Source organism: Sander lucioperca, chromosome 10 (assembly GCF_008315115.2).
Source record: "Sander lucioperca isolate FBNREF2018 chromosome 10, SLUC_FBN_1.2, whole genome shotgun sequence".
NCBI classification, from domain to species: Eukaryota; Metazoa; Chordata; class Actinopteri; order Perciformes; family Percidae; genus Sander; species Sander lucioperca.
In genome coordinates this window covers 18,818,769-18,831,010 of record NC_050182.1, presented here as the reverse complement: position 1 = coordinate 18,831,010, position 12,242 = coordinate 18,818,769, and the positions used below count along the sequence as shown (strand labels likewise).

At 44.1% G+C, this 12,242-nt stretch overlaps 2 protein-coding genes across 5 annotated transcripts in view; one reads left to right on the top strand and one right to left on the bottom strand.

The window, feature by feature from the left end:
* Positions 1 to 6,673, bottom strand: part of kiaa0319 (KIAA0319 ortholog) — a 25,706-nt gene extending 19,033 nt beyond the window's left edge. Inside the window, exons 1-4 of one of the 2 annotated variants that reach the window (XM_031301439.2) lie at positions 6,429 to 6,673; positions 4,805 to 4,878; positions 2,111 to 2,787; positions 827 to 977 (exon numbers count right to left, since the gene is read on the bottom strand). In XM_031301439.2, the coding sequence (XP_031157299.1) occupies positions 827 to 977; positions 2,111 to 2,787; positions 4,805 to 4,865 (889 nt within the window). In that variant the 5' untranslated portion in view covers positions 4,866 to 4,878; positions 6,429 to 6,673. The remainder of the gene's footprint in view (positions 1 to 826; positions 978 to 2,110; positions 2,788 to 4,804; positions 4,879 to 6,428) is intronic. The other variant, XM_031301440.2, reaches the window with a different exon arrangement.
* A 521-nt stretch (positions 6,674 to 7,194) lies between these two features.
* The window catches only part of pik3r4 (phosphoinositide-3-kinase, regulatory subunit 4), a 35,389-nt gene continuing 30,341 nt past the window's right edge, over positions 7,195 to 12,242 (top strand). For 2 of the 3 annotated variants that reach the window (XM_031301434.2, XM_036006325.1), the window contains exons 1-4: positions 7,196 to 7,549; positions 9,449 to 10,189; positions 11,289 to 11,422; positions 11,703 to 11,913. In XM_031301434.2, the coding sequence (XP_031157294.1) occupies positions 9,472 to 10,189; positions 11,289 to 11,422; positions 11,703 to 11,913 (1,063 nt within the window). In that variant the 5' untranslated portion in view covers positions 7,196 to 7,549; positions 9,449 to 9,471. Of the gene's footprint in view, positions 7,550 to 9,438; positions 10,190 to 11,288; positions 11,423 to 11,702; positions 11,914 to 12,242 lie in introns of all 3 variants that reach the window. The other variant, XM_036006326.1, reaches the window with a different exon arrangement.

The following is a 12,242-nucleotide window of genomic DNA, read 5'->3' as shown; positions in this document are numbered from 1 at the left end:
GGATTGATTAAGGGCAGATGGCTCATGGTCTTGCATCAGCGGGGGGGGACCCTGCTATACACGGCAGAAAAAGTCTGCAACATTGTGGGGTTCACGATTAGTGAACGATATATTTCGGCTTGTTTTTCCAGCCCCTCTGCTGTCAGGAGACAGGGTCGGGGTGGTGGTCCAGCACGGGGGGGGCGGAGGATACGCGCTCTCCCTCACAGCTGTTGCCTGGTTCTGACTCATGAAAAAAACACGAGCAAAACTAAAAGACACTGCATAAACTCCGCTACTGTGTGTTTATTTAAATATACGTAAACCATATAGGCCTAAGAGATTGCAATATAAGCCTGTATATTACTATTAGGACTATAGCATACATATGTCAAGGATGTATAAATTAAATAAACTTCAGCTGGAGTCCGATTTACAACGGCAACACTGTTGATTACATCAGTGATCTCTTTCCATTCCGCATTCTTTCTACAGCCTTTAATACCAGTTTTCAGGCTGACAAATCTACACACCAACCTGAGATATCAGGGTTTCAATCTCCACCTCTGAAAAGTGCCGCTTCTCAGCCGGATTATGTCTCTCTGTGTCGTAAATTGGAGGGGCGAGGCCTCAAAACCCAGAATATATTGGGGCGTGATATTTAAATTACGATCGTTTCCAGCCGCTGCATTTATCAATGTACCACCGTTCTTACGCTGTGATTGGTGTGATACGAACGTTTCATGAATCACACGTGAAGCCTGTCGTAAGAGGATTTCTGCGCTGATATCTGCGCTGGTTTCTACATTAGGTTGATAAATGAGGGCCATTGTACTGTAAGATGTACCTGGCTGTATGGGCGTGCTGGTGGGCCAATGGGGCGTGGCAGGGGTGGGAAGGGAAGTCCTTATATGGTCTTGTTGGGTGGAGACAGCTGTTGGTTTCTGTAGCAGTGAGAGCGTCAGTGAGGTTGCATCAGTGCCGCCTTGTGGCTCGGTCTGTAAAAAAAAATTTAAAATAAACATGATGAGTCATTAACAGAGTGCGACATCTTTGCTGTTATTTCTCTCTTGTTGCCAAGCGTTTCCAGGCTAGCTGGTTCCTTCTGCTTCCAGTCTTTGTGCTAAGCTAGGCTAACTATGTCTATGACTCCCTCTCTGTACTGAACACACAGACGTGACATCCATTAAACATCTCCATTTTGAAAGTAAACAGAAAAAAGAATATAAAAAAAAATGTTGAACATGGTGCGTTGAGAGCGTGCCTATGTTCCCGCAGCCCTATGTTCCCACATTTCTGAGATTTATTTCAAAATTAGGCTCTATGTTCCCACAGTTCCAACATTTTAAAGATTTTTTTTCCAAAATTAGGTCCTATATTCCCACATTTCCTTTTTCAAAAATTTGTTTCAGATTTTATCCCCCTTTCTCGCAATTTGGTAGCCAATTTCACCCAACCTATTATCCAGTAGCAATGGACTACAGATGGAACTACATTCCATCTTTTAGCTAAATCTGGTAACTAACCCTAACCCCTAACCTTAACTAACCCTAACCCTGGGAACATAGGGCTGTGGGAACACAGGGCCTAATTTTAAGAAAAATCTTAGAAATGTGGAAACATAGGACTGTGGGACCATTGGGCTGACCCAGGTGTATTTTCTAGGGTATGGGGACCAGTTTAGAAACATTTAAGGAGGCTGAGGGAAGAAGGTGTGGGATGAGGGGTCACATATATTAATACTTTAATTTCAAAGGAAATTTTACTCTGCTATTTTGACTCCTGGTTTGCTCTTTAGTCTCTTAACATAAGTCTTGCTATTTGCTACTGTGCCTCACCATTGATGTTTAGAATCTGCCAAATAATTACAATTGTATGTTCTTGGTTGCTGCTGTATTGTTGTTATTGTATGAATGAGAAAATGGAAAAACAATGCTGCTTGTATGAACCAGTGCAATGTTGATCTACAGTAAACATCTACAAAATAAAAAATAAAAGTTAAATAATTTCTTCAAAATAAAACCAATTTCAGGATTTGATCTCAGTCCTTTAATAGCCACATTATGTGCACTTGTTGGAGTGCTGTAATATCCTCATTAGCCTCATTAACCTGAATAACGTAATCACTCACTGTGTGCTCTACAGCAGCAGGATCAGTTGGTCTCCCGGTTTTGCCCTCGTCTCCCTGACTGATGTTCCCCCCAGAGGAGGCTCTATTCTGGGCCACGCTGCTCTCTGTCAGCCCCCTCTCTGGACTATCCTCAGCCTCTGATTGGTTGTACCCGTCTCTTCCCTTTAAGGATGGCTGAACGGTCCTCATCTCAGCCTCCGAGCCGGGGCCGTCCCTCTCCTTCTGGCTTCCCTCTGGATACTCCACATCCAGCATGCCGGGGTCGGAGAAGTCCTGCTGGGGCCCGTCGAACAGGGCAAGGTCCTTCAGGACCTCCAGGTCCCCGGGGGCCTCGGAGGGCTGCAAGAGGGGCCTCCAGCGGCTGGCGTACGGCTTTCCTCTCACCAGAGACTGCAGCACCAGCGTCTGCGGCGACGCTCTCCGCAGGAAGGCGAGGAAGGAGTCGGCGCCGGGTCTCTCTCGGGGCTGGCAGCTCTCCCTCTGCTGGCAGCTCAGGATGTAGCAGTGGCCCTCGAACAGCCAGGCCAGGTCGTAACCAGGCAGGTCGCAGCACGCCTCCACGCACTGCGGCAGAGACGACACGCCTGGGACCCGCAGGATACCGCTGCTCTCCACCGCCGGAGACACCACCGCCTCGGAGAAGGTCGCCCCCTGCCAGCACTGAGACGCAACGACAGCTGCAACACAACACAATACCAGAGAATGTCTAGTAAGGGGAGAACTTCCACTCTCAGGAAACTTCCAGCTTCTGAACTTGTTGCAATTCCACTCTGGTTCCATATGAATGGAGGTCTATGGAGCTGTACCCCTCAAAATCCACTTTTCTCAGGATATCATTTTTTGTCTAATAATTTGAATGTTGCATTCGAAAGGGGAGGCTAAGAAAATACACACTGCTGGGTGTTAGATTTTTTTAAAGTCGTTTTTTTGTTCTAAAAAGCCTTTTAAGCTCTGAGTCACTTCTCTGCCCGTAGACGGGCTCTGACATTCTGTTTCCGCTTCGGATGCCGTCAAGTGGGATCTCCGATCGTAATCAGTCCTTCTCTGACCAATCAGCATTCATTAGCAGAATGCTAGCGTGTTATGAGCAACAACAACTCAACCTGTAACAAATCAAAAGGACATAAGTACTCGTTCATTCAACTTTTGACCTATAATCCATGTTGAACTTGTAAAAACTACAATCAAATCTGAGATTCCTCACCGACAATCAGGCGAAAGAGACAAATTTAGCCATCTAGCTCCATTGACTCCCATTAATTTTGCACTCGCCCGCGATCACCCCCAGTGAAACTCTGGTGGAACTGCAACCAAATACGGTACAATGGGGCTAAATAGGGAGTGGACAGGCTCTCCGTATATGGGCTCTGATAGAGCTCAACGGTTGTTTAACGGCTCCGGTTCCGGAAGTGTTTTTCCCCATTGGATTGTTCCATTGAGGTTTCAAAACAATGCTTATATAAAGAGTTTCAAGTCTGGAACCGAGCCAACCAGCTATGAGATGAATCGTGACCATAAAACATTTGATTCGGCGCAAAAAAAACATTTTGAAAACGACAAAAAAAAGCAAAGGTACAAGACCGTGTACAGAAACTATCAGGGACTTCAATGGTAAAAGCTTGCTGTAGATGTTCACAGTTTCGCGGTACGATAAAGGTTTCCATGGTAACAGCGAAATGTACCAAACAGAGACGTCGCTGTTACACTTAGGATTGTGGGTGGTGTAGTATTTCTCCAGGGACATCATGAATAAAACATGTTTTTTGTAAAACAAGGTATATTTTATACGGACTTCTAGCATCTACAGGAGCAGAAACTGTCTTTTCACGGGAGCGTGCCTGTGTTCCCACAGCCCTATGTTCTCACAGCCCTATGTTCCCACAGCCCAATGTTCTCACAGCCCTATGGTCCCACAGCCCTATGTTCCCACAGCCCAATGTTCTCACAGCCCTATGTTCTCACAGCCCTATGTTCCCACAGCCCTATGTTCTCACAGCCCTATGTTCCCACATTTCTAAGATTTTTTACAAAAGTAGGCCCAATGTTCTCACAGCCCTATGTTCCCACAGCCCTGTGTTCCCACAGCCCTATGTTCCCACAGTCCAATGTTCTCACAGTCCAATGTTCCCACAGTCCAATGTTCTCACAGTCCAATGTTCCCACAGCCCTATGTTCCCACAGCCCTATGTTCTCACAGCCCAATGTTCCCACAGCCCAATGTTCCCACATTTCTAAGATTTTTTACAAAAGTAGGCCCAATGTTCCCACATTTCTAAGATTTTTTACAAAAGTAGGCCCAATGTTCCCACATTTCTAAGATTTTTTTTCCAAAATTAGGCCCTATGTTCCCACATTTCCTTTTTCATAAATTTGTATCAGATTTTATCTAACCCTAACCATAAAAAATGTTATGGGATGATAGGGCTTAAATTGAAGGGAAATGTAGGAACACAAGACCTAATTTTGAAAATGTCCTAGAAATGTGGGACCATTGGGCTGACCCCCTTTTCACAACCTCGTAGCTCGTGGTCAGTCTGCCTCGGCTGGTTAAGACATTATGGCTGATAATCAGAATCCTTATGGAGAAAATCAATGGGATTTTTACTTCTGGAAACCACACTGTTGAGCTCTATTAGTAATAGTCAAATCAACACAGAACAACCTCCAACTCAAATGACAACACAATGTCTGTACCTCCCACACTGTGAAGCAGCAGCAGAAACGTTTTCTCCCACATGGTCGGCCTGAAACACATCACAGGACTCTTACTGGGAGACAGCAGAGAGACAGATCACAAGATAAGAACATCATAATGGTAAAATAACATTAACATGTAGCCTGTTTCATGGAAACCACTTCAATACCACACAGTGTTACATCAATTAGGCTGATTTAACTCAATACCAGAGGTGGAAAGTTACAAATTACAATTACTAACGTTACTGTAATTGAGTAGGGTTTTTTGCGTACTTATACTTTTTAAAGTAGTTTTACAAATCTGTAATTCTACTTCACTTTGACTAAAAAACATCTTACTTTTACTTGAGTAGATTTTGATACCGGTAATTTTACTTGTACTTAAGTAAACGTCTGTCAACATCTGTCAACGTAAAAGTACTTTTACTTAAGTAGAATATTTTTGTACTCTTTCCACCTCTGCTCATTACACTACACACAGTTAAAAAATCCAAACATATTTGTATACAATTAAATAGTTATGTGAGTACGAAGGTATTAATTAATATTAATGCAATTAATTAATCCATACTTCGTGAGCTAAAACACACACACACACACACACACACACACACACACACACACACACACACACACACATGTATATATATATATATATATATATATATATATATGTATATATTGTATATATTTCTTATATACTGCAGAGAGAGAGAAATGGCTATAACACAGGGTTAGTTAGTTTCAGCACCATGGAGAGCGCAGGGTTAGTTTCAGCACCACGGACAGCGCTACCGGGAGCCCCGCCCGGCAGAGGACAACAACCTGCTCATTGACTCAAAATAAACGCACCTTCATCCCTCTGACACCGCAAAATCCGACAACAACCACATATAAGACAGTTTTACTTGATTAATTTACACGAAAACACCGCATAACCGTCGTGTATGTCTACCCAAATGATGCACTGGTTGCTCTCCTTAAAATACCTCGCCTCCAAAACTCCCTTGAAAATTTTATAAATGTAATGTTGCTTGCTTACGGACAGAGACATACATTTAATAACATTTGAATGACAACGGTTTCTGTATTTGTATATACCACTGTCAAATTCGGAATGAATACATTACACCAAATAGCACGCCTTGCCCCTAAAACGTTCAACTTTCTAAGTAGGTCTTTTCTTAATACCAGCTGCCGTACCGCTCCGATAAACATTAGCAGTGTAAGCTGGTTTTACATTTAGATTTGGTTGAAATAACGTCCATACAGCACGGTGAGACATGTAGCAATATTCGGCAGCCAAAAAATGGCCATTAAGGTTAGCAACCTTATTTTAAATAATTTCTGTTTCCCACATCTCGACTTGCAAGAGAACGTAAAATTAGGTGATTTGTAAACGGAGTCTGGTGTACATGACGTATGCTAACAACGTACAGGAGGATGAGAATCTAACGTCTGTCAACAAACACTGAAATATTTGTTTCCATTATGAAAGAAAAAAGGCGACAAGGCGTCTGGAACCACAGCAAATAAATAATATCATTCCTCGTGTCGTTGGTGTCCCGTTTGATAGTTAAAACACGTTAAATATATATATAAGAAAAACACGTGAACACACCTGGTTGCGGTCCCAGTTCTTCAGTGGCTCTTTACTGGTTCCCCACAGACACAGTGGACCCAGTCAGTCTTACAGGTTACATAATGGAGTCTCACGCACATAGAAGCTAGCCTTCAGGGCTCATTTCTGCCAGAAAAGGTCTATTCGTAACCAGGATTTAACCCAAAGCATCTTTTATCTAAACCTAACCCACCCAACGAGGTAGATGCTAGATCAGACCCGCTACACGTGCCGTCGTCAACACAGACTTACTGCGCAGGCGTAGAGACACTTTCGGCTCTTGGTTGCCGATGTTGTTAATTATTTCTCCCGTTATTTATAAAAACTAAAACATTTACTATAAATGTATCAGTATTTTAAATAGAGAATATTATCATCGTATTTCAATATTTTTAATTTAATGTAAAATAAATACAACAAATAATATATATATATATATATATATATATATATATATATATATATATATATATATATATAGATTTATTTTGCAACATTTTACTGCAACATTTATACTTAATAAGGTTAAGTAAGATTTTAAATGCAGGCCTTTTACTTGTAGAGGAGTATTTCCGAGTGTGGTATTAATACTTTTACTGCAGAAAAAGATCTGAATACCTTTTCCTCCACTGTGTAAATGGTATTATTGTTTAATTTATTTTTTTAACTACTGAGTGGGTCATCTTCTCCATCATCTCGATAGACGATCTTTGCATTAATTAAATAGACCAGCAGGGGCGCTATCATCGAATTTACAGTTTCCGGTCTGACCCGGATTCATAACAACAGATGAAAACGGCTAACGAGCTAACTGTGATTCAGGCTGCTAGCTACTTTTTACGTTTATTTTTTTTAACGGTTACGGTCCGTTTACCACAGCGGGGCGTTTTAACGGCGGCAGAAGTTCGGTAACGATAGCTTGACAGCTGTCGTAGCCGAAGCACCGGGAAACGAAATGAAGACGGTTACTCTGCGTTCAGGCTGAAGTTTGTTACCGTTAGCAGCCGTTAGCAGCGTCACTTTGAACGTCAACTGCTCGCTAGCGGCTAGCCTGCTGAAACGCACGTACACACAATCATCATCAATAACAACAACAACAGCGGTCCTGTCAACAGCAGCTGGTAACAACAACAACACGTACTCTTTTCATTGTTTTAACCGGGACATTAACGGGTTTGTGGCAAAGTGTTTTTAACCCAAATAGTTTATTTCAGGGCGGTAATAACGGTTAGCTAGCATGCTAAATTGGTGTAGCTGAATCATGTGAGCCTTGTTTACTCCCATGGATTGTTATTGGGGGAGACACTGCAGCTGCAGGGTAATAGGGAAACTATTTAAACTTATAGATATCACCATTAAACGTTCTAGGTTGACTTACATTAAGACAATTATTTTTTTATAATACGAGTTTTCTGAAATGTGATGTTTAAAAATGCAAATAAGGCATGATCTTTTTAAATGTGTGCTAATTTGCATACATACAGAACAGAAATATGAACATTGGATAAAGCCTGGTTCAATACAGGCAATGGTGGCCTAGAGCAGTGTTTATCAAATGGGGGTACGTACCCCTGGGGGTACCTTGGAGTACTGCAAGGGGTACGTGATCTTTTTGCAAAATGCTCTTTTATTTGGAGCTTGTATTGCAAGACAAATTTCCGTGTACACGGACAATAAAGTGCTATCTATCTATCTATCTATTTAAAAATATTTCATGCATAATTCCTAAAACAAGTAAACTATAATAATGAATGACTTAAGTGATGGATCTGAACATTTGAAATAGTACTTCAATGTTTTTTCAGTTACAAGGTTGTTGTTTAGTAAATCTATCCCTGCCGATGCTGTATTGTTCCTCTTTATATAGGTGTAAAAAGAAAGTTTGAGAACCACTGGCCTAAAGGTTAGAGAAGAGAGCTTGTGACCGGTCCCCAGACCGGCAGGACAAAATCTGGGTGGTGAAAGTGAAAGAGCAGTGCTTGTCCCTCCCTCATTACCCCCACTGAGGTGCCCTTGAGCAAGGCTCTTAACCTCCAACGGCCCCTGTGGAGCTGCTCAGTGGCCAGCAGATCAGGAGTACTGAGGAGTGGCACATAACGTGAAGTAACATGGCATTTTATTTTGTTTGAGTTAGAGATGTTCCGATACCAATACCAGTATCAGTATCTGCTCCGATACCGCCTTAAACGCTGGTATCAGTATCAGGAAGTACTGGAGTTAATGTCAGATGATGATAACTGACTGTCAAACTGGAGAATAAAAGAAAGTTCTGGGGCATTCATGTTTCATAAAGAGTTTAACCTGAGCCAGACCGACAACAAAGATATAATATCACATCCATACAGAGATAGTAGTATACAGCTGTTATACATCATATCATCATACAGAGATAGTAGTATATAGCTGTTATACATCATATCATCATACAGAGATAGTAGTATACAGCTGTTATACATCATATCATCATACAGGATAGTACAGTGTATCTCATCATACAGAGTAGTACAGCTGTTATACATCATATCATCATACAGAGATAGTAGTACACAGCTGTTATACATCATATCATCATACAGAGATAGTAGTATACAGCTGTTATACATCATATCATCATACAGAGATAGTAGTATACAGCTGTTATACATCATATCATCATACAGAGATAGTAGTATACAGCTGTTATACATCATATCATCATACAGAGATAGTAGTATACAGCTATTATACATCATATCATCATACAGAGATAGTAGTATACAGCTGTTAAAACATAATAAAATATATGACACACTGGTATCTGATCAGTACTCTGTATCGGCCGATACGCAAGTTCAGGTATCAGAATCGATATCGGGAAGCAAAAAATGGTATCGGGCCATCTCTAGATTGAGTTTTAACTTGTCCAGTGAACAAAAAAAATCTTCAAAAATGTCCCGGACAAGCAGACAAGCCTTTATGTCGAGCCCTGAGGATCGTGCAGCACCGTAAACTGATCTTTTCTGTCACTTTCCCCCCCGCAGACGTTTGTGTCGAGGTTGCCGCGATGGGGAACCAGCTGGCGGGCATCGCCCCCTCCCAGATCCTGTCCGTGGACAGCTACTTCTCAGACATCCACGACCACGAGTACGACAAGAGCCTGGGCAGCACGCGCTTCTTCAAGGTGGCCCGGGCCAAACACCGCGAGGGCCTGGTGGTGGTCAAAGTCTTCGCCATCCAGGACCCGTCGCTGCCGCTGACCAGCTACAAACAGGAGCTGGAGGAGCTGAAGATCCGCCTGCACTCGTGCCAGAACTGCCTGCCGTTCCAGAAAGCCTCGCTGACGGAGAAGGCGGCCATCCTGTTCCGCCAGTACGTCCGCGACAACCTGTACGACCGCATCAGCACGCGGCCCTTCCTCAACAACGTGGAGAAGCGCTGGCTGGCCTTCCAGATCCTCAACGCCGTGGACCAGGCGCACCGGGCCGGCGTCCGCCACGGCGACATCAAGACGGAGAACGTGATGGTGACCAGCTGGAACTGGGTGCTGCTCACCGACTTCGCCAGCTTCAAGCCCACGTACCTGCCGGAGGACAACCCCGCCGACTTCAACTACTTCTTCGACACGTCGCGGCGGCGGACGTGCTACATCGCTCCGGAGAGGTTCGTGGACGGCAGCATGTTCACCACGGAGAGCGACCAGAACACGCCGCTGGTGGACCTGACCAACAACAACCAGCGGGGCAGAGGGGAGCTCAAACAGGCCATGGACATCTTCTCCGCAGGTAGGGAGACATTTAAATTAGAGCTGGGAGATATGGGAAAAAAATCAAATGTCAACGTCGGTGACCTAATAACTCAATGTCGATATTGCGGCGATATTTTACGGTTGACTATCAGTGCTTTCACAAAATATTATTTGCACAATGAGAGTTTTTATAAATAATCACAAATAATGTGGTTATAAAGACTAAGGGCCCTATTTTAATGTGTCCAAATCCACTTTTGTTAGTTTGACGGCGGAAAAAAGGGTCCGTGCCCCGGGGTCATGGTTCTAAAGGGTTGTACTTAGTGTCTTCATTAATCAGAGGGGTGTTTTGGGCGTAACATGCAATCAACCAATCAGAGATCATCTCCCATTCCCTTTAAAAGCCAGGCGCGTTTGGACCTTGGAGCATTGCTGTTATGATGGAGGATTTGCACCGTAATATTTTTATTTGTAATCTTCTGCATGTGTGTGTGCTGCTGCGCGTCCCTGTGTGTGTAACAAGCATAGTGTGCGCGCTGTGCACGAGCCTAGGAGCATTTTACTAATGCTCTGTTAAAATAACAATGAAATGCTGCGTTATTGACTTTAGACCAGGTTTTTGTTGGTGAATAGCGCGATCACTTCCCGCTGCCTCAACATAGCAATACGCCCAGAATGCACCTGAACACACCTCCCTGTAAGACCAGAATTCACCTGAACACACCTCCCTGTAAGACCAGCACGCCCAGAATGCACCTGAACACACCTCCCTGTAAGACCAGCACGCCCAGAATGCACCTGAACACACCTCCCTGTAAGACCAACACGCCCAGAATGCACCTGAACACACCTCCCTGTAAGACCAGCACGCCCATGGGCCACAGATGGACGCAGGTGCATTTGCTATTTAAACGATGTGGCCGCTGGACGGGAGACTGACCACAGCGTCGGTCTTAAACTAGCAAAGACACTTGCTTCCGCTGCGTTGGGTGCCAGATAGGGCCCTTAGTGGGTAAAGACAAATAATAAAACAGCTAGTAAGGCCTTGAACGGTTTTGTATTTAAAGGGCTATTACAGGAAAACCAACCGTTCCGACCGCAATGTGTGTATTTGAAATGTGTCTTTGTGTTTTCAGGCTGTGTGATAGCGGAGCTCTTCACCGAGGGCGTCCCTCTCTTCGATCTGTCCCAGCTGCTGGCGTATCGTAAAGGCCACTTCCAGACGGAGCACGTCCTCATGAAGATCGAGGACCGCAGCGTCCGAGAGCTGGTAATGATCGCTGGCGGCTGGTTGGTTGTTAAAAATCAAGTCTAGTTTTGTTTATACAGCAGACAGTTCATTTATCTGACAGAGATTCACAATCTATTCTGTCTAAAGGGATGCTGGTTTGATCTCTGCCGTACCCACTGCTAGTACGGCTGATTTAGTACCGCCTCGTGCTTTAAACCCAAAACGAAGTGATGTAAATGTAGCCTGACAGTGGTTTACTTGTTCTGTCAGTTCTACAGTGTTGCAGGTTCCTCTGACAGAAAGCGGTTTCCTCTCTCAGGTAGCTCAGATGGTGCAGCGGGAGCCGGAGAAGCGTCTGACAGCAGAGGAGTATCTCAAGCAGCAGCGGGGGAAAGCCTTCCCCGACATCTTCTACACCTTCCTGCAGCCGTACATGGCTCAGTTCGCCAAAGAGACCTTCCAGTCGGCAGACGAGCGCATGCTCGTCATCCGCAAAGACCTGGACAACATCCTGCACAACCTGCGAGGAGGTGAGAGGGTAGCTGAGATCTAAAGGCCTCGTTACAGTCACCGTTACCGACCTGTCGCGCCACAATGTGACGTCAAAATGGCGTAGATCTCGCTGGCGCGCCAGGATTTAAAGTGCGCGGCCACAGGTCCTGCACTACTCTATTTTTTCAGCGGCGCACGACAAAGCAGAAACAGGAAGCATGGACGAGTTCAAGGGTAACGGGATGCCAGGACTCTCAGAGTGACTGCAAGTCTCTCTGGTAAACTTAAGCGTTAAGATGAGTTCTTTTATGGTGAATGAAAGGCTTGATCTGACGAAGTAGGTCATCGAATCATCGTGCAGACATTC